The following is a 21005-nucleotide window of genomic DNA, read 5'->3' on the forward strand; positions in this document are numbered from 1 at the left end:
GCAAAGACGTAGCAGAGACCTCTTGCATCGCTGGTTGAAACTTGAAGGCAGCACAAAGTGGTATGTTATACAGCACGGTCTCTCCCAACGAAGCGCAAGCGGCGGGTGCGAAGCCTCAAGACACCGAACCAACTCCCGGTTAAGGGGTTGGTGCAGCCAGTAGCATGCTTTAGTCTAAGACCGAACCGCCGTTGGGTGAGATTGTTTGACCTGGAGACGGACCGTTGAGTTGCTCAGCGCATGGGTGTAATAGCTGCTACAGTGATGGCATGCGTACCGGTGATGAAGTAGGCCTCAGGCTTCACCAATAGGATACCAGGCTAGATACAACCTCCGGTTCGGCGAGCGGGATGTTTACACCGCTGTGCTTAGATCCATATGCCTGAGAACAGTTCAGTATTGTAGCCATGCCGCACAAAGTATGAATGACCTTTCGGCCTTTCAGGACAATGGGTGCTAGACGGTGGCAAGGTATAGCAATTCGTCGTGTTGTGTGAACGCGAGGATAGCACTCACCCATTGAAGTGTTGATAAGACCGGGCGCATATGCATTAACTGTGATATTGTGCTCCGCGAGTTCAAGAGCTGTTACAACCCTGCTTTGAGAGGTAAGTAGTTGGAAGTATAGGATAAATAGCTAGCCTGCACTCTGTGTCAACCCTTTCACAGCAAATTTAGATGAGCAGTAGGCCGAGAATCCCGCTGCACCTGAGATACCAGTGTATGTCAGCTCGATTTTGGAGCCGCATAACGAGTATAGCATTGCCTTTCTTTGATGCCGTCGAGCCTGCACCTATAGGCCTCAAGATTAGTGGACATTACCTGCAACTGACCGGGAGTGATCCAATCAATACCTATGATTCTTCCACCGCGGCCTTGTTTGATCATTTGCATGGCAGCATATTTGTACGACAGCATTACGCCGCGCATGTTCAACGCCATCAAGCGGTCCCAATCCTCCATTGTGGCTGCTCGCATATGTACAATATTGTGACCTTGTACTCCACATCATCGGCGCCCAGACTTACTCTCAATCAGAGGACGAGCGAAGGTCATGCCTGCATTTGCAACGATCTATACGATTTAAGGGTTAAATCTGGATCATTGACCTACTTGGGCTACCTTTGAGTCAGAATCTTACCACGTCCAAGCCACCTAGAACATATACCACTCGAGCTACCATATCCTTGACCTCCGATTCTTGTGTAACGTCCGCGAGTACTGCGAATGACTTCCTGCCTTTGGCTTGTATTTTAGAGACAGCGCTTTCGAGCAGTTCTGCGTTGGGCGGGGTATCGTTGACCGCGACATCGAAGCCATCACTCGCAAGACGTAGAACGACGCTCAACCCTAGCCCTCATGCGGCGCCGGTCACAAGGGTGAGGGGTTACATGGCTTAGAGGGTATGCGGAGCCTGGGGTCACCGACCTCAATGCGCTTTGTCACTGCACGACGGTAGTGGTACTTAAGCAGAACAGGAGTTATTGAATTTGAATTGGACGGAAGGTATCGCACGACGGCCACATGATGTTGCTTCGAGTTCGCGACTTCTATTCGCTGACAGATTTCGACTGTAATAGGCCTGAAAACGAACTTGCCAATGTTGCAAACCGCCATGATACCTTTTACAAGAGACGGTGAAGTCTCATGTGCTAGTAGCTATCCATGACGGAAGGTAAGGCGCTCGGTGAATGACAACCGAAGAGGCAAACTCTGTCCCGACTTACCTGGGCGCCTGCTAATATTAGGAGTATCGATAGGAAGCCATAAGAATGGAAGGGTCGTGAATTGGCTGTATGCATTTGATATGCATGAGCAGAAGGTGAGATACATGAACCAACAAACCGGCTTTTGCTTGTTCGCAGCTGACAATTATAGGCACCCGTGCGCTGTGGTGCACCAGATAGCTGGTACCACTCTGGTGGGACCTGCTTGGCGAAGATATAACAATCCTGCTGGCAGCATATAATCAGTATATGCCTTGCGGTGAGCAAGTGCCATGCTACTGTTGCTGAGTGTGACGGACGTACCTTGGCTGATCCAAGGTGGCGGCACTGACGAAGGCAAGCTGGAGAGTGAACACTAAATCTAGCAGAACGAAACGTAGTGGTTTAACTTCAAGCGTGACAGCTAATTGCCCACTGAGCCTGCTAGTACAGACTGCTAGTGACTCAGGCATTTGTGTTGTGTCACCTCTGTGTCTCTTCGTTAAACTTTGATATTTATACTATCCACAGGCTACTAGAAAGCTTCATGTGTCTCGATGGCCACCTTTTGCCGTTTAGTGTCGGCGCAGAATATAGCAATTTGCCGATTCGGGGAGATCGACGACACTGACGTGCGGTCGTTGCACCACACAGTGGTTGCAGAGTATATCCGGAACAAACAATACGATGTGTTCAAGTATTATGTACCTCTGTGACTTATGGCGATAGATGCTTCCGCATGTCATCTCAGTCCACGAGTGCGCCTGCGTTAGGCGATATTGTGTGACCTGTGGACGTGCATTTCAAGTTGTACAGATTATGGCAAGAATGGTTGCGCTGAAGCACGTACCAGTGATGAAATAGGCCTCTGGTTTCGCTAGGTAGGACACCAGGCTGGAGACAACATTTGGCTCAGCGGCTGGAGCTCCGCCCTTGATATTATATGCCTGCATAACCATTTCTCGACAAGGCAACGACAACTGAGTACACGGTTCTTACCTCCCAGCCGGCTACCAACGTGGAGGCTTATAACACGAAAGATGTCAACTCAGGCGTACAACTACACAGCTCGACAATAGGCGGGAAATACCCATGGGAGTCCTCAGAATAGTCGGCGCATATGCGTTTACGGTGATCTTGTGCGGCAATAACTCCAAAGCTGATATGATAATGTAGTCAAGGAACAAATACTCTCGCGCGCGCGATGGACTGCAACATATCTACACTCTGAGTCAAACCCCGCACAGCAAACTTCGAGGAGGAGTACGCCGAGAGACCATGAAAACCTGAATGATATCAGTAAATACTTGGTTTGATATGCACTGCTAGATTACAACAACCTGCTTTGCCAGCAGTGGACGCCGCACCTAAAAATATATGCAGTTAAGCGTCTGCCATACCATCAAGGATGAACATTGATTCTACCTATGATCCGTCCACCCCGGCCTTGCATGATCATTTGTAAGGCTGCGTATTTATACGACAGCATTACGCCGCGCACGTTCACGGACATGATTCGATCCCACTCCTCGACAGAGTCTGTATGCATATCAACAAGCCATGGCAGATTTTTCACTGCATCACAATCAATTGACTCTCCGTGAGCGGACGGACAAAGACAATCCCCGCGTTGGCGACCATCTGAGCACGCCGCATGAGATGAGGGTGGCGCGCGGTACTCGCTGAGCCAATTTCCGTGCTCACCACGTCTAAACCGCCGAGCAGGTCCACTGCACCCGACACCATGTCCCTCACTTCTTCTTCCTTGGTGACATCTGCAAGCAATGGCACAGCTCGCCGGCCCTTGGCCTTGATCTGCGCGACTACACTCGCGAGCGCTTCTTCGTTTGGAGGAAGATCATTGACCGCAACGTCGAAGCCATCGTCCGCAAGCCGTAGCGCGATGCTGAGTCCCAAGCCTTGCGCTGCGCCAGTGACCAGCGCGACACACGGAGTATAGCTTGACTCTGACATGAGCGCAGGATGCGGGACGCAAAAAAAGACGTCCTGGGAGGTATGCGCTTAGATATGCTGAACGAGGGGATCGCGCACAATCAGCATGTGAAGCTTATACGATAAGCGAATGAGATGAATTCACGACTCACACAATGTCGCCCTCGCCGGATGAGATTGATTGATCGCCGAGGGTGCGATGCATGCGCCCGCAGCATCTCGGAACTATTCGCTCTATGGCTTCCGCTGATATATCGCGTCTAGAACCTCAGAAGCAAGTTCGTTTTAGACAGATGATCACAGTAGTGTGGCAATGCGAGAGCGTTCAGCTTTACCTTGTTCTGACACGATAATGCGAAAGGGCTCGATACGCGCTCATAGGGTACATTCCTGCTCACCGAACGCTTTGATATTCGCAGTATCTGATGTGTCCGCGCTCCGTCTCAAGCCATGACTGTTGCGGTACAAGCGAGGAGGTCCTAGTATATAAGACATTGTTATTTGATCTACAAAAACTAGGTGAGGTTTAGATAGCATACTCCTTAGCAGGAGATACGATGAAGCCGTCTAACATGTACAAAAAGTCACTACGTTACCGAATCGCGTCCAATATGAATAGCAAAGGCCGGGTGCATCGCAACATTCAATCAAAAATGGCTCCGCCGTTCGGCGATATGGATTGGCCTGAGGGCAAGTCAATACCCCATATTTGTAGAGTCAATACAGGTAAGGCGACGTACCGGTAATGAAATATGACTCGGGTTTGATGAGGAAGGAGACCACAGCAGCAACCACCTCGGGCTCAGCCAACGGCAGATCCGCCGGCATACAGCATTCCTGATGCGACCTCAGGACAAAACATCGCAGTAAAAATCGATAAGGACGCACCTCCAGTCCAAGAGCCAAGGTTTTTGCTAACAAGGGGCAAGTAGAACTTGGTATGGCTTGCCATTGCGTATACTCATGAGCACGTACCCATCGAAGACCTGATGATTCCGGGCGCATACGTGTTCACTGTGATCTTGTACTTCGCCAGTTCTTCAGCTGAAACCTCCTAGTTAGACGGCTTTAAACCGATATGACGCATGACGACAAACCTGCGCTTTGAGTAAGACCTCGTATGGCAAATTTAGATGAACAATACGCAGATAATCCTGCCCAACCTGTACGGATCATAAGTGAACGTCCCCGGTGGTGTGCTCCAATTGCATACCCTTTTTGCCAGCGACGGACGACGCGCCTGTATAGCTGACATGTGAGATAGCCAGGAGTGCGAGCTGAGATATCCTACCGATAATTCTGCCGCCTCGTCCCTGCTTCACCATCTGTGTCGCCGCGTATTTGTAACAGAGCATGATGCCGCGGACATTTACCGCCATCACCCGGTCCCAATCCTCTGCTGATGCTGGGGAAAATGAGTAATGGCAATTTCATCATTGAATAAGATGCTACTGACCTTCCATCAAGGGCTGGACAACTAGGACGCCCGCATTGGCGACCATCTAGAACATTAATTGACAAGATTCAGTACGACCATCCCAAGCAACGTATCACGCAAAAGTAGACTCGCCACATCGAGACTGCCCAGTTGCTCGACAACCTGAGAAACCATGTCTTCGACCTGCGTTTCTTGCGTTACATCCGCCAAAACGGCGATCGCTCGTCGACCCTTGGCTCGGATCCGAGATACGGCATCCTCTAGTTGTTCGCTCTTAGACGCTGTGTCATTCACGGCAACATCGAGGCCATCGTCGGCCAAGCGGAGAGCGATGCTGAGGCCGATACCCTGTGCTGCGCCTGTAACGATGGCTACTCTGGATACAATCGCCATGATGAGAGTGATGATACGGAGGGGTGGCAGAGGGAGGAATCGGACGGCGGCATTGAAGTGCGACCGTACGGGTGGCTTATATAGCTGGAGGGGCTATTCTCGTCGGGCGGTCTTCTACTCGATTCGCGGTGATGCTTCCCAGCCTCGGACTCAGAGGACACTTAAATATTGATTGGACAGATTTGTTCTGTAGCCAAGACGCTAAAGGTAGACGCCCAATCGAGAACCGGCGATCTTCTTCATTTGTTCCAGTATCTCATGAAAACATTTTCTCGCCGCTCGTATCAATGAAGCATTCTATCAAGCTCCGATATCTGTCCGGCGCTGCAAAGGCTCTACATGACCATCTTGACCAGCTAGACTCCATAATACACTGTCAGCTAAAATACTGCATTTTAAGTGTACGAGGCACTGACATGTATGTGTGGCGCCAGTCCGGTGAGATCGGGATGGCAGAGGGCAAAGGTCACTGTGACATTCTCAAATATCCCGTTTTGCACGCGAGGGCGCGCCAATGAAACTGCAGAAGACATGACTATCGCTCGGTCGATAATTAGTCCATAAGTGTGCGGCGCGTTCTGGCGTGGACCTTACCATTCGCGGTTGTTGCATCACAGAAGAGATAGCTGAAATCTATGCTATCGCGCGGAGTCTCTGATCGTCAAATGATACCACATGACCTGCCGTGCAATGAATTGAACCTCCGCCAAGTACAGTTCGAGGAGCCTGTCAACTCGGAATCATATGGAGCGACGTGGGCACAGCAGCCTATGCTATCAGAGCGGGAAATGATGGCTGTGTATGCTTGAGGACATATGCAGGTGCATCGTGAGTATACGTCAAGTTGTGCCAATGAGATCTGTGAAAGATTCCTGAGTTGAGCAGCATGATGCGTGAAGTCAATGCTCAGGTATCAACGCCACAAGTGACCTTGAAATGATGACGGGCAAATTCTCTGCTAGCCGGCAATATCCGGAGACAGTCGGCGGTAATCGGCGCTTGATTTCACTATCGAAAGTGGGCATTCTTGCTACAACGTCCTACGGCAACACTAAAATATCGCTCTGCAGGCGAATAGTGCTCAAATAGAAGTCTTCGACAAGATCTTGCAAGCGACATCCTCATTTTCTCATGCAAAAGTTTAAACCCCACATGTCAGCTGGTGTCCCGAGAGAGGGAAGGCAGATCTGTCGCAAGAATTTACTCTCACAGGGATACTTATTTTGAATGATGCGAAAGAGACGCATCAAGTCGCATCAGGGAAAGCTGCGCGACACTTACAATACAGCAAAACCAATATTGATAGACCTCCCTCGCAAAAAGTACAGATAGGCCGCATGGAGCATAGCGGTGCTCGGCACCTCGGGGGTGACGTACCCTCATCCCCCAGAGATCTCAGTGTTGTTCACGGCAGCCATAAATAGTCGTAACCCACGCCGATGTCTCGATATTCGTCTATGGGTCGAGGTCTACATCGTCGCTCTCTACTTCTGCAAATAAAGGTAGACAGCGACAAACCCTGCGATACCAGTAGCTTCCTTAATCTGGCCATTAGTCATGGAGTCAGACATGTATTATACACCAAATTCTTTCTGAGGATGGATATATCGCCCATCCTAACAATGACGGCGAGAGGACGAGAGGATTACACCGAGCGTCTACCTCACGATCCTCAGTAGCCCATCGGCCGCTCGTCGACGTATCTGCACCACTGCCGACCCCTGCCGCGAGCTTCTGCCCCACTTTGCTGATGTGTATACTTTGCGAGGGGAGGTCTATCAATATTGGTTTTGCTGTAGCATATGGAAATCACCGACCAGGGTAAAACGAGTAAATAAATAAAAGGGAATTTCACATCCATCGACGCACACTAATTTGTACGCGCGGGCATGTATTTATGAGCATCAAATTTTTTTCACAGTAACTTGTATGTAATGCAATAATAATGTCTATCGGGGATTAGTACAGTCTCTTATTTTCTGGACTTCCCACACAAACCTGTTTGATAAGCCCCAGCTTACCTTTACTTAGAAATCGGTCACTTTCCTGTATATTCGCCCAAGTAAGTAAGCATCAAGCATCACTTGAGATGCATGGTGTACGCCTAGTGGCGCATTTTATTGCAACTAGTGATCCTTCAAGGAATCAAAAGGGGTCTTCACAGTATTTCAGGCGTATATCCTGCAATGGCCTAGTAAATTCACTTTGTAGATCGGCGGTGAGCATTCCATCTTCGAGAAATTCGCCTTAGGTTTCAATGCCACAGTGAGCCTGGTAGAAGAACAGAGGTCGACGCACAGCATCTCGGACGGAGAATCTCCTGTTTCGAGTCGTCGACGGGAAGTACTTGCACCTGAGATGCAGTCGGCGGAGAAAGAGCGCAAGTTCAGCAAGCGTCGAACGATCACGAACGGCGTTATGGTAAGTAGCTAGAAGATCGCGCATTGGATGGATACTCTGAATCATTCAATTGAATGCTATTTGCTTCGAATTCCGTCACTTCTCGAGTTCTCGCTTTTCGCATGGGTCGGTAGTTGCCGTGCCGTATTGTATGCGCAGGCTGATGGACTCAGATGGATACCCTCACATCTCTCACAGACATCTATGCCGAGTGGCGACCTGTCATAAATAGCTTCCGTGGTCCATGGATCACGCTTGTCTTACATTACATACGTCTTCCCTCTCCCCATTTGCTCAGTACCAAGGCTGCAGCGTCTCATTAAATTCTAGACTTCGCGTCTTAGTGCTTGCACTATGTTCTCGTCCGTTGAAACTACGGTGAGTAGGAGGCAACTCCAGCAGAAACCCTCTTCATTGACAGTAGTCCTTGCAGATGTCCCCCAGAGAGCTGCCTCCCGAGCTGTGCGACCATGTTATTGACTATCTCTGGGACGACCCCCACGCTCTCATCGCATGCAGTCTGACATGCCGTGGATGGGTCCCCACGACGCGCCTGCATCTCTTTGAGGCGGTAAAGCTCAAGGGACCTCACGATTGCGCGCGCCTCCACCAGGCGCTGAACGCGTCTGGCACCGCGCCCACTGCCATCGCCGATTGTATCCGCGACCTCAGCATCATCACGCCGCCCTCTGAGTTCGTCGACGCCGGTGGCGAGCCCGCGGAAGGCGGCAGTCGCTGGCTCTGCTACTGGATGCCCAAGCTGCTCCCAAAGCTCTGTCATGTGAACTGCCTTCGCCTCGAGCACGTCGACTGGGAGCTCCTTGCCGCCAATGAAAGCACGAAGGACTGCATCCTGTGCTTCTCGCCGAACCTCAAGGAGCTGCACCTCTCCTCACTCATGTTCGCTACCGCAGACGCGCTCCTGCAGACGATCACGTCCTTCCCGCAGCTCATAACCCTTGAGATGTCGTACCTCGTGTGGTGGGGCGATCACTCGCCCTCTCCAAGCCACCCACCCCCTCCCGAGCTCGAGCTCGAGCAAGGACAGTGTAAGATCCGCATCGAGCAGCTCAGCATGTCATATCTGTACGGCCCTACAGTCGTGCTGGACTGGCTGCTAAGGCCGCCGTTCGACCTGCGGCTACGGCGGTTTGAGTGGGACTCAAGCGGAAAGTACCCCCAGCGTCCAATCCTCATGGAATTGCTCCGAAAGGCTGAAGAATCACTCGAGCACCTGCGGCTTACGTTGTGGGATGAAGACTGTAAGCGCGCGCGTGACCTCATACTCTGTACGTTAATCTTACGTTTCGCCTCCTTATAGTCCTAGCCGAACTAGACCTCTCAAATAACGTACGACTGGCGCACCTCGACATTGGCTTACAGAACGCCCCGGGACGGCGTGATGTCTGGTATCCTTCCGTGCCCGGGTGCCTCTCGCGAATCACGTCCCCCTTCCTGCGCGAGATCAAGCTGCAATTCAGCCTGTTCCGCGCCCCAGACTTTGACCTAAATTTCATCGACTGGGCACGTCTGGACGAGATCCTCGCTGAACTCTGCAAAACACGCCCGCTTCTATCCGTAACGTTTCACTTCCACTTCCAACTACAATTGGACGGGCTCATGCCTGCAACGCATAAGTGCATCGCCGATCGTCTCAAGGAGGCCCTCGTCGCTGGTCTTCGCGCGCGGGTCGTCTGCAGCGGTGTTATCATCGGAAGCAGAAGCACACCAGTCCCGGACCAAGTGCATAACGTCGCATTACCTCAGACAACTTGGGCATGATCATGGGGTATCTGGACCCTAGTCTGGCGCATGTGTAATACTACTGTACCAATGGAGAACACTCACGCTCGAGCCAGCTGAGTGCACGCCGGTCATCCTGTAGCAGAGGGGAGACCTTGCCTAAAATCTCCGCATGGTAAGCGTTCAACCACGCTCGTTCTCGCTCGCTAAGCAAGGCAGCATCCACGAGCTTCTTCTGAATAGGGCACTGGAAGCAGTTTGTAAAAGGTGTGACCTCGCCAAGTGTATCCGCCTTGCATAAGACATACCAAAGTGACGTGCTCAAACTTGAGATAGCCCTTGTCCCCGAAGTTGTTCGGTGTATCGGCGTTACGCACAACAACGACATTCTCGATGCGGATTCCAAACCGACCGTCCGCGTAATAGCCGGGCTCTATACAAAGGAATGAATGAGGGCAGCACCCTCGGAAGTACCTGCTCCACTCACCATTAGACACCGTCATGCCGGGCTTCAAAGGTGTATTGTTATAGACTGGACCCAGGCACGTCAGCGGCTTCTTCGGAACGGTCTATGTTAAGAAGACGTACTGATGCGGACACCAATACCGTGCGGACCTGCCGTCTGAATATCAGTCCAACCGAGCCTTCTCTGTGAGTGACTCAGCCAAGAGATTACCTTCGTGAACATTCAAGAAATGCCCTAGCCAAGAATTGCGAAGTCAGCTGAGGAGTATGTAGTAGCATGACGAAGAACATACCGACGCCATGACCTGTGCCATGACTGGGACGCATAGAAAGGAAGATGAGTGGTTGCGATGTGATTGAGACAGACTTCTATTTTCACCGGTAGTCTAGAGCGTGTTTCGGTGAGTATGGCGGAGTTGCGGTGTTAGGACGGGGAAATGTTTTTACCTAGCCCGTCTTCCCATAATGGCCTCCGCGCGAAGGAGTCGCTACAACATATCCCCTTAGTACATACACTACATGTGCACAGGAGTCGACCTACATGATGTACCCTGCGACACTTCGCGTTAAGTTCGACAGGGGTGGGGAACGACAGTGAATACGCACCAGAAGTACCGTTGGGGAAGACCGCAGAGTCAATCGCAATATGGCCTTGTAAGACACGTGTGAACGCACGCCGTTCTTCTGCCGTAGGAATGCCGAAGTGCTAGCAATCTAGACTCAAGCCTGCATACTCGTGAAGACAACGGGTGTACCCACCAGAGTACGTGTGACGTCGGTCGTGCCGTCTAGATATTGCCCGCCGGAGTCGCAGAGGTAGATCTATCCGCAGAACTTGAGCAAACGCCTCAAAGCATACTATGTATTTCACCTGGTCTTTGCGAACGATGGCACAGTCATTGGGGTCGGGCGAGTAATGAATAATGGCTGCAGTAAACATAGTGAGCGCGAAGTCCAAGACGAGCAACCGTCGCGAGACGTACCGCCGTTCGGCCCGGTCGAGGATATCGTTGTGAAGGACAAACCGCGGAACAAATCAAGTTCTCTATACAAATATCCAAATTACGAATCAACATGAGGAGTAAAATGCAAGCATCACTTACGAGCGGAATTTCTCAAGCTGATCAGCAGCCTGGCTTTCCGACAGCTGCACGCCAGCTTCTAGCTTTTCTTCTAGCCACGCAAAATACCGCACGAGCGCTGCACCGTCGCGGATATGGCACTGCCTGAATCCTGCGTGCAGTAGTCTTATAAGCCTTACACTATAGCGAATGCAAGGCTTCTTTCTTACCTTCAATCTCTGTCTCGTTTTTGACTGACTTGAAGTCAGCGATCGGGGAGCGGGAGATCACTATGTGGTCCTTGATGATATCGCACGACATCTAGCATCAGCCGAAAGCGCCCCCCGCAGTGACTCCACGATGCATGTGGACATAAAAGATCACGCACAACTCCGATAGCTTCTACGATAGCCAAGCTAGCCTTGTCCCCGACCAACACCTGCTGTTCGACGGATAAGCGGATATATGAACCAGAATCATTTCCGTTTCTCACAGCTTCTTTATGAAGCCCAACTTCAGCACCAAGTTCTTTCAAGTACGTGAAGAAATAGTCATAGGGATGGAATTCGACCTCTTCTCCCAGATGGGTGTGGATGGTGTCATCAACCTGCTGTGGATTGACGAAGAGCAGGGTCTTGTCCAATGTCACGATGGCGTACGCAAAGAACACTAAGTTTCGGAATCAGGCGTCTAGCGCGAACGCGAGAGAAGACATGCAGACCAGGGTTGAAGTCGATGTCGGAGCCGCGCAAGTTGAATAGCCACGCCACCTCATCGAGCATGTTAACGACCATAGCACGCTGGTTCTTTTCTATGAGACCCGCACGCAGCCTCGCGATTTTCTCCACATGCGATTCGCCTAGATTTGAGAAATTGCATAGGAACAAGGAAGCCCACACATTTCGAGCAGGACGCACCAGCATATCTAACGTCAAGAGGAAATACCTTGTTGGTGGGACGCGGAGGACGGTCCGCCCACACAGAATCCACGAGATTCCGGTCAAGCGAGACAAGTTCTGAGTCGCGCAGCTTGAGTGCGTTCTTGATTGCGTCGGCATCGGCTAGGGGCAGCTATTCAGGGACGCGACACGACTGTGTCGGGGCTGACAGCTACCTGCTGTGATCAGCGAGGGATCAATTCCGATTCGCGCGTTCCTGTCCAGATTCTGAGCGGCGGTGTGTTGAATTGGGCAATACACTATAGCAGATTGTCGCTAACCTTTGAGAGGAAATCTTGCCAACTAGGGACCTCTTTGACAACTTCAGAAGGGGCGGATGAACGTATATCGTTCACTAAATCTTACCCGGGAGACCTTGCTTCATCAGCTTCCAATTCCTGTTGGCGTTGTGTATCTCGCTGTCAATACTCGACAAGGGGGTTCGACGCACTGGTCAAGCTGCTTTTCCGCTTGGAGGAAGTATCGTCCATCCGTGAACAGGAATGCGTCATTCAAAGTCACTATGGCACATCCTATGTACATCATGACTTCAGCATCCGGGCTAGACAGTACATCTGCAAATGCTATAGTACCTGCAGAGCCATCAAACCCAGAGATGAATGCACGCCGTTCATCGCACTTCGCGATGTATTCGCTATAGTCTATGTGGCATTGCCGCAAGCAGTTGTAATTCTCCAAACATAAAAATGAGCGTGAAGAGGTACTTGCGCTGGTCTTCGCTAGGTACAACGACAGCTTCAACATTGTATTCCGGTCTCGACATCAGCTGTCTGAGATTCTGCAGTCGTTGCGTAGTGTTGACCGTCTGGGTGGCCGGCGACATATTGCTATAGCTCTTGCGTGTCTGCCTTTGGGGGCAAGTTCTGTATATGCCGGCGCGATGAAACACACGTAAACCAGTCAGAAACATGCACGTCCGGCGAATAACCAAGTCGAAAGACTTGCGGAAGACCGCAATCGAAGTAGTCACGTTGATTATTGTGACACAGCAGATTTAAGTCGCTCTTGATAACATTGTATGCGTGACCGCGTGACGAATCATAATGGATGTAACATTGGTCACTGGCGCTTAGCCAGACATGCACTGCAGTTCCTCGCTGCGGTGACGGTCGCCCATTCTCCTCCATCCCGCATTCAGACAGACGCGATTTCTCGTGTCCCGACGCTGGTTCATAGGACCGCAGCGCTGGAGCAGACGGTCTCGTACATATCTCCCAGCGCCGACCGGAGTACACCCACCTCGACCACTACCCACGGTCCTTCCACTCGCTTCAGCATACCCTCCTAGACGGAGTCTTGACTACATCGGGACGACTCCTGACGAAGAGAATACTCCATGGTTGACGACAAGTATATTGGACTTGCGCTCGCCGTGTCTAGTTCTCTGGCAATCGGGACGAGCTTTATCATCACGAAAAAGGTAGGGTCACCGCGGACTCACGCACACGCTGCGTGCACACAGCGCGACTCAACCCTCATCTCCAGGGTCTGAACGACGCCGCAAATCGGTCAACGTATGCGCAAGCCTCAGATAGCTATTCGTACTTCAAAAGCCCCATATGGTGGGCTGGAATATCAACATGTGAGCACATCGATGACTGGCTGCACGTAGTCTATTGACCGACTCGATAACGCTCAGTGGTCTTGGGGGAAAGTATGTGTTGCTGTTTGTCTGTACGCATGGTCTGACAGCTAGCCACTGCTCAGTTGCCAATTTTGCCGCCTACACCTTCGCCCCACCAATCCTGGTAACCCCACTTGGAGCACTTAGCGTGATCATTGGGTGTGTATCATGCTGCACTGATCTAATATTACTGCGATTCACTCTTGTCTACAGAGCTATTCTCGCGTCTTTCTTGTTGAACGAAGAACTCGGTCACCTGGGACGTGTTGGTTGCACCCTATGTCTACTCGGCTCCCTGATCATCGTATTGCATGCACCAGAAGACAAGCCAATTGAGACTGTCGATGAAATTCTCCACTTCGCAGTCCAGCCTGGTACGTCAAATGTATCCATTTACATTGAATCATGAAAGTTTACATGAATGCGCAGGCTTCATGCTATACTGCTTCACTGTACTCGTCTTCAGCACAGTCATGATCTACGCAGTAGTGCCGAAGTATGGCCGCTCAAATCCTCTGGTCTATATCTCTATTTGCTCCTTAGTGGGCTCCGTGTCGGTAATGGCGATCAAGGGGTTTGGGATTGCGGTGAAGCTCACATTCGCCGGGAACAACCAGTTCACGCACCCAAGCACATACGTGTTTGGGATTGTAGTAGCTGGTTGCATCCTTGTGCAAATGAATTACTTCAACAAGGCGCTCGATACGTTCTCAACCAACGTGTAGGTCCACATGACCCGTGTAGGCATACAGTGCGCTCACATCGTGACTCCCACAGCGTCAACCCCATGTACTATGTCGGCTTCTCCACCGCCACTATTGTAGCGTCAGTAATCATGTTCCAAGGCTTCAATACGGATGACCCTGCCAACTCAATTTCGCTGCTCGCGGGCTTCATCACGACCTTCCTCGGCGTGCATCTCCTCGAGATCTCGCGGAAGCCCGAGGCGCTCCCCACCACCGCGAACGGACACCACTCCGCGCTCGAGAGTGGGATAATGAACCCACGGCTGAGCATCCAGGGGCGCATGTCGATCGATGGTTGGAATGGCACTGCGGGTACGCCGCTTGGGGGCGTACCACACACGCCAGGGCACGTGCGGCGCGGGTCAGCAAACGTACGGACGAACCCCGTGCTCTTCAACGCATATGACGACGACGACGACGAGATCACAGACAGTATGGGCCTCTCGCGGTTGCCTGAGGTCGGGGAAGACGATGAGCTAGAGGGTGTGGATGAACGGACTCATTTGCGCTTGGACGAGCGGCGGCGACAAGGCTTGCGGAGCGGGAGCCATTCGCCACGTTGATTTTGTGGTTTTATGCTGTGTTTGATTATTCTCTCTCTACGGACTCGAAGCTATTCTATACGAACATCTATTCGCTGTAAGTTTGTCATGAGAGGGTATCTTGCTTTTGTCCGAGCGTGACGGTGTAACCCACTGCTACATGTCTTATGGTCACATTGAGTCACACCCATCTCCTGCTTAACCTCTCGTCGGATTCGAACTTTCATACCGAGTTCGGCAACGACGGTGTGTATTGTCTGCGACGGGTTATCTACTTTCGTTCTGACAGATTCTTGAGGCGACATGTTCTCCAGTGCACGACATGCTGCGCTCCGAACCCTGCCAGCAGCAAGACGGCGACTGGCGACAACAGCGGGCGCGGCGGGGAGCAGTGCAACCGAAGGCGAAATTTATTCAGTCATAGACTCAATAGCAGGCTTCAACGCTGCATCAAGTCTATCTTCGCCACCATCCGCAGCTCGACATCCTGCCTCGACGCAGCCCGCTGTCATCAACATCCCGCCGGCAGAGGACCCACTGCTGCACTACCTCACATCCTGTCTCCAGAGCTACGGACACCGCCAAAAGGCCGCACGCATCACTGCGCGCACGCTCCTCCACATTCATACGCTCACGCGTGCACCGCCCCTGCCGATCCTACGCAAGGCGATCGAAAACATTGCGCCGGCGGTGCGCTGCATCAGCAACAAGCATGCCGGGAAGACGGTCGTGTACCCCATAGCACTGAGCGAGAAGCAGCGGACACGAATCGCGATAGAGTGGATCCTCAAAGCATGCGACTCGCGGGCCGGGAAGGACGTGGAGGAGCGGCTCGCGAAGGAGCTCGTCGCAATCGTGGAAGCGATGGGCAAGCCGGGTGTAAAACTGGACGAGGTCAGTGCGGCATACAAGAAGAAGGAGGAGGTGCACAAGTATGCGATGATGAACAGGTGCGTGCGGTGTTGCTGGTGTCAGACGCGCAGGCTAACGACGAGCGTAGAGGAAATGCCCTACGGTCTGCATGACCCTAGTTGTCTCTGTTCTAAATGTGTTTGCATAGCGTCATCTGTCTTTTGCTATTATCTTGTGCGTTCTCATCTCGAACCTCCGACGAGAACCGGCTTCGAGACAGAACTGCACGAGCATGCATTTTAGTTGAACATGTGTGAGATCCAGGTGCGTACTGCGTGCTACGAAATTCACTTCTGCTGACAAGCTTGCCGACAATGTTCTATCGTGCAATGTTTCGTCTTATAAGGTTGGACAAGAGTGAACCACACTCCCATGCTAAGAGCTTCGGAACTACGATGAAGCGGGCCTGTGCTTCTGTCAGTATTGAAAATACGACTATATACTTGATGCCTCTGCTTTCCCTACTGCGAGAAGTCTTGTGTCGACTTTGCTCCCCTCTGTGAATGTTTCCAACAGTTGTAAGAGGCTCTTCTATTAAGCGACATAACATTGGCATTGGCGAAGCTACTTCTTTTCGCAGTATCCTCCTTCCCGTCTCGAGTCGTTCAACGCATCGCAAATTTAGCTCGTTCAAGGTCTTTATAATGACTTATCGTTTTGTTCTGTGGATTTGCCATGGATCCGCATACTATCTCGTTAATTACAGCCCTTGTGCTCTCGCCCGCGACTCTGTGGGACGACTACCATGGCTGGACCCCTCTTCGTGAGGCTTCAGCATATTGTTCAACATGCTCACATCTGAAGACCATTGGAACGGACAGTTTTATGTGGATTTTCCTTCTCTATCTTCCCATCTATCTCGTCTAGGGATAGGATAAACCAAGGGTAGGCGTATCGTTGATTTCCAATATCAACCCTAGTGGTAGTAGTGCTACAACCGGTGACCGGGGTCCCAAAATTCACTATCCAGCCTGATTTCCGTAAACAACTTCTCACAAGCACATGTTCTCGAATTGAGCTTCTGGAAGTTCGTAGTGTTATGTACTCGATATATATTTAGTCTCTGTGCATCTACAATGTCGATTCGATAGACAGTGCTTTGCGGGTGAGGAATAGTAAGTGCAGCTCTTGGGCGCTTGTCTCCTCCTGCGCGCGCATGTCTTGTTCGCGATCTGGTCTGATCTCTCCCTAGGCTCGTACTATACTATACTGCGAAGTCCGCGACTTCAGCGTGACTCATGTATTCTGGAATATGAATAGATGGATTTGAGCACGCAGTGGACGAGACGATGCCAGCAATTCCTCCTCAACTCATCGTGGACATGCATATCTCGAAAGCAGAGGATGAGCCGACAACGGTGCGGAGGGAGGAAAACAATATCCTGGGCAGTGACGATATTGAGGTCCAGCATGAGGTGTTGAAGGGGGGACGTGAGCGAGCGGTCTCGAACTCAGTAGGAGGACCCGCGCGCAAGTCAGTGAGGCGGTTTACCATTAGGCAGTGTACTGTGGGCACGATATAATCAGAGATAAGGAGGAGGCCCCATACAATCGGTGACCGGGGTCCGGTACTTAACTAACGAGGGTTGGAGTGAAAAATCAACGATACGCCTACCCCTTGGTCTAAACTACACAGTGATGTCTACCGATGCATGAGGACCAGTGTTTATGAATTCTGCCACTGATGGTTGTAAATGTAATTGACCCAACGAAACTGATCTAATCTGATGATCTTCCAGATTGCGCACATGGACCATATAATGATTCTGCAATGTCCCCGAACAGTTCCGCAATACCCTAGATGGAGATTCTGATCCTCATGATTACTTCTGCGATTTCTAATCTTCTTCAACTTCGAAATCATTTTTCAAACATTTGCTATTGGGTTGTGGTTAAGTTGCGGTTATGTTCAGTTAGAATTTGGGAATTTGGCTATGTTCGGTTAGGTTGGTATTAGGTTAAGTCTCGGTGAAAGAAAAAGGACACGTGTGGGCGCTCAGTGTTTTTTATCGGGTAGCTCGCGTCAGCATCCTTGCCCCCGAGCTGATGGATAGATCGAAACGGCAACCGGTGCGACGAATGCAGCGACGTTGAATGCAGCCATCAATGATGGATGAGATTGGTGATGGAACATACGTAACGCCCAAAATACGCATTCATAAAATTCAGAAAAACAAGCGTAAGGATCTCCTGGAAATGAACGAAATATCCTCCGAAGGGCCATGATATCACGCCCTTCAGTCCGCGCCTTTCTCCAAGCAAGCGATCTACCTTTGCGGCAGTACTATTCAGTTCGGAAACGCCGAAAAGCAGGCATATCGCATGCCATATTCTATGGTTCTTCGCTTCCACAATCAAACCAGACGGCGGGCTAGCCAATGTGGCGAAGAGGTTGTCTAAGAAGGCTGAGGCTTATCAGTCATATATTGAGGGAGCTGGACCGAATTATCACCACTAATCCCATATATAAAGAGAGGTCCAACCATAGTACTTTCCGCCCTTCAACGGACGGACTCAGTTCGCGGAAAGGCATCTGCTCTTCACGCCTGAATTATGCCAAGCCGGCTAAACATATCACCATCATTTTTCCCTTGATCCCAAACTTCCATGGCAATCCGGTGTTCGCCTTACTCATCCCCTGCTGGGAAGAATTGCTCGGAAGGGATAAAATCATAGAGAAGTGCCAGGCATCCCGCGTCCTTAGCAGCAAACCGTTCTTATTGCGGCTTTCGCATCACGCCGCTAGCGTCTTATTGCTGACATCCTGACAACTGTGGTATAATACAATACAAATACACTCCTGCCGACATGGGTACCTCGTCGTCCTCCAGCATGTCTCCCAGCAGCACCCTGCCCTACCACACCCCCGCTGAAATCGACGAGGTACGCAATCCGTCATTTGCTCGATCGAGTGGCAAATTGAAGATTATTGATCCTGATGGGATATACAGATCCACGAGCGATTGTTGACGACATTCAGGGCGGGCACCACTCAACCATTGCCTTACCGCCGGCACCAGCTCCTCCAACTTGCGCGTCTCGTGCAAGATAACGCGACGGCGCTCGAGGACGCGGTCTTCAAGGATCTGGGCAAGCCGCGACAGGAGGCCGCGGTCGCCGAGCTCGGGAATGTCCTCAATTGTTGTCTTTATGACGCGGACCATCTCGAGGAGTGGACGAAGCCAGAAAAGCCCCAGGTAGCGGCATGGCGGAGTGACTGGGATACTACCGTGTACAGGGTGCCCAAGGGTCTTGTGCTCGTTATCGGGTATGTCCCCCTCCTTGCATTCCCTTCGGCCTGCCAGTCCGACCCCTGTTCACACTTTTAGGCCATGGAATTACCCATACATTCTCACTCTGGGTCCGTTCATGGGAGCCATCGCGGCTGGCTGTACCTGTGTGGTGAAAGGATCGGAACTTGCGCCCGCGACGGCACAGCTATTAGCCGACCTGTTTCCCAAGTACCTCGACCCTCACGCGTACGCATTCGTGAACGGCGCTGTGCCAGAGACGACGCACTTGCTTGAGCGCCGATGGGACCATATCATGTTCACGGGTAGCAGCAAGACCGGACGTGTTATCGCAGCGGCGGCAGCAAAGCATGTTACGCCTGTTACATTGGAGCTCGGTGGAAAGTCCCCCGTAGTCATTGCAGATGATGCGGACATTGAGATCGCCGCGAAGAGGGTGCTCTATGGCAAACTACAAAACTCGGGCCAGGCGAGTCTGTCCCTAATGATATGTGTGCTGCTCAGACTTATGGAGATTCAGTTGTGCGTCTCACCTGACCATGTGTATGTCCCACGCAACAAGCAGGATGCCTTCATAGCTGCGCTACTGAAGATGTACAAGACGTTCTGGCCAAATGGTCCGTTCCACGAGGGTTCCCGCTGGGGGAACATTGTGAACCCCGCGCAGCACGCCCGACTGAGAAGCTTGCTTAACCGAACCAAAGGCGAAGTCGTGATCGGCGGATACTTCGATGGCGACAAGAGAATAGCGCCTACAATTGTCAAGAACGTCAAGTTGGACGATGCTCTGATGGAAGAGTGAGCCTTTATCGTTTCCAGTTTACCGCAACAGTGTGCTGACATTCTCTAGCGAACTATTTGGACCCATTCTCCCTATTATCGCAGTGGACAATCTTGAAGAGGCCATTCATCTCATCGGCACCCAGTATGTACACATTATTTGGTTGGTACTTTCCACCCTCTGAGCTCGGTGACAGGCCTGCCCCCCTTGTCATCTACGCTTTCACCAGTGACGAGGTCGTCAAGGAGAAACGTGAGTAGACCGGCCGACTGCCATTCGCTGTTTAACATGTCTCCGACAGTGCTCGAGCTGACCAGGAGCGGCACCTTGTGTATGAACGACACGGTCACTCACCTAGCCGGTAGGTTCTTGCCTGATTCATTGTTGAAGCTCCATGTACTGACTACCACACAGTATATGAGATGCCTTTTGGAGGCCAGGGCGATTCTGGCCGTGAGTACTGATCACTCATGCGTATCATTCCGCCTGTACTCACGAACGTTGCAGACGGCACATGGAACAGCAAGTACACCTTCGACGCGTTCACGCATTTGCGGAGCTATGTGGACATCCCGCTTGCGTATGTGCTCCTTCATCATGTTGTCGCAGTTGCCTGACATGACCCATAGTTTGGAGCCGAAGCTCAGCGACCGCTACCCTCCATACACCGACGAGAAGTATCACGCCATGACGGCTACGCTGCGCACTAAAATCCCGGATGCGTAATGCGCATATGAAACTCGTTATTTTCGCTTGATTCAGCCTATCTTGAAGTCAATGTACAGTCGTCCCTTTCGTTGCTGGCACTACGTAGGGTCGCTCTCTCGCTGTAAATGTACCAATATGTTTTAGAAGCTCCGTGTATGCTTGGTTGTGTATTGTAGCAACAATTTTCTTATCCAATGCGCTCGTGTATATACATAGACAATATTTGCAAGCCGTTGAACTGCTGGCGTTATCGAGCCGGCGGCTGGAGATGCGTCGCGCGGTCACATGATCGTGTCTTGTTGAATACATTGCGCGCCCTGAAC

At 51.4% G+C, this 21005-nt stretch overlaps 6 protein-coding genes across 6 annotated transcripts; 4 read left to right on the forward strand and 2 right to left on the reverse strand.

Annotated features, from left to right (window-relative positions):
• Positions 1 to 2453: 2453 nt before the first annotated feature.
• Positions 2454 to 5490, reverse strand: POSPLADRAFT_1045851 (hypothetical protein; the record flags this gene model as incomplete). The annotated part of the gene is made up of 15 exons (XM_024478876.1): positions 2454 to 2494; positions 2557 to 2653; positions 2706 to 2731; positions 2797 to 2865; positions 2933 to 2992; positions 3047 to 3073; positions 3132 to 3245; positions 3302 to 3671; positions 3812 to 3884; positions 4058 to 4138; positions 4199 to 4226; positions 4400 to 4573; positions 4635 to 4713; positions 4757 to 4822; positions 5179 to 5490. The coding sequence occupies 15 exons, from the start codon at positions 5488 to 5490 to the stop codon at positions 2454 to 2456; spliced, it is 1617 nt and encodes a 538-aa protein (XP_024340329.1).
• Positions 5491 to 8323: 2833 nt separating this feature from the next.
• Positions 8324 to 9672, forward strand: POSPLADRAFT_1045852 (hypothetical protein; the record flags this gene model as incomplete). Its single annotated transcript, XM_024478877.1, has 2 exons — positions 8324 to 9152; positions 9212 to 9672. 2 exons carry the CDS (start codon positions 8324 to 8326, stop codon positions 9670 to 9672), a joined length of 1290 nt encoding a protein of 429 aa, XP_024340330.1.
• Positions 9673 to 9712: 40 nt separating this feature from the next.
• On the reverse strand, positions 9713 to 12941 carry POSPLADRAFT_1045853 (hypothetical protein; the record flags this gene model as incomplete). The annotated part of the gene is made up of 24 exons (XM_024478878.1): positions 9713 to 9880; positions 9942 to 10066; positions 10121 to 10165; positions 10222 to 10248; positions 10310 to 10333; positions 10392 to 10414; positions 10478 to 10484; positions 10546 to 10586; positions 10701 to 10804; positions 10858 to 10920; positions 10970 to 11025; positions 11082 to 11143; positions 11202 to 11331; positions 11390 to 11459; positions 11548 to 11601; positions 11653 to 11828; positions 11881 to 12018; positions 12077 to 12220; positions 12274 to 12325; positions 12379 to 12410; positions 12464 to 12495; positions 12549 to 12630; positions 12691 to 12759; positions 12827 to 12941. The coding sequence occupies 24 exons, from the start codon at positions 12939 to 12941 to the stop codon at positions 9713 to 9715; spliced, it is 1839 nt and encodes a 612-aa protein (XP_024340331.1).
• Positions 12942 to 13220: 279 nt separating this feature from the next.
• On the forward strand, positions 13221 to 15129 carry POSPLADRAFT_1169013 (hypothetical protein). The gene is made up of 7 exons (XM_024488034.1): positions 13221 to 13538; positions 13604 to 13700; positions 13758 to 13772; positions 13826 to 13901; positions 13956 to 14116; positions 14172 to 14463; positions 14520 to 15129. The coding sequence occupies exons 1-7, from the start codon at positions 13455 to 13457 to the stop codon at positions 15049 to 15051; spliced, it is 1257 nt and encodes a 418-aa protein (XP_024340332.1). The 5' UTR covers positions 13221 to 13454; the 3' UTR covers positions 15052 to 15129.
• A 200-nt stretch (positions 15130 to 15329) lies between these two features.
• On the forward strand, positions 15330 to 16164 carry POSPLADRAFT_1169016 (hypothetical protein). Its single transcript, XM_024488035.1, has 2 exons — positions 15330 to 15980; positions 16031 to 16164. Exons 1-2 carry the CDS (start codon positions 15334 to 15336, stop codon positions 16053 to 16055), a joined length of 672 nt encoding a protein of 223 aa, XP_024340333.1. The 5' UTR covers positions 15330 to 15333; the 3' UTR covers positions 16056 to 16164.
• Positions 16165 to 18750: 2586 nt separating this feature from the next.
• POSPLADRAFT_1045856 (hypothetical protein) lies at positions 18751 to 20700 on the forward strand (the record flags this gene model as incomplete). Its single annotated transcript, XM_024478879.1, has 10 exons — positions 18751 to 18825; positions 18894 to 19210; positions 19272 to 19662; positions 19714 to 19991; positions 20044 to 20118; positions 20171 to 20226; positions 20276 to 20335; positions 20389 to 20427; positions 20482 to 20554; positions 20604 to 20700. The coding sequence occupies 10 exons, from the start codon at positions 18751 to 18753 to the stop codon at positions 20698 to 20700; spliced, it is 1461 nt and encodes a 486-aa protein (XP_024340334.1).
• Between the last annotated feature and the right edge of the window lie 305 nt (positions 20701 to 21005).

Source organism: Postia placenta (assembly GCF_002117355.1).
Source record: "Postia placenta MAD-698-R-SB12 unplaced genomic scaffold POSPLAscaffold_5, whole genome shotgun sequence".
NCBI classification, from domain to species: Eukaryota; Fungi; Basidiomycota; class Agaricomycetes; order Polyporales; family Adustoporiaceae; genus Rhodonia; species Rhodonia placenta.

Coding starts and splice junctions, on each gene's coding strand:
- POSPLADRAFT_1169013 (XM_024488034.1), top strand. CDS start 13,455: ATGGTTGACGACAAGTATATTGGACTTGCGCTCGCCGTGTCTAGTTCT. Junction 13,539..13,603: donor GCTTTATCATCACGAAAAAG/GTAGGGTCACCG, acceptor CCTCATCTCCAG/GGTCTGAACGACGCCGCAAA. Junction 13,902..13,955: donor GCACTTAGCGTGATCATTGG/GTGTGTATCATG, acceptor TCTTGTCTACAG/AGCTATTCTCGCGTCTTTCT.
- POSPLADRAFT_1169016 (XM_024488035.1), top strand. CDS start 15,334: ATGTTCTCCAGTGCACGACATGCTGCGCTCCGAACCCTGCCAGCAGCA. Junction 15,981..16,030: donor AAGTATGCGATGATGAACAG/GTGCGTGCGGTG, acceptor CGACGAGCGTAG/AGGAAATGCCCTACGGTCTG.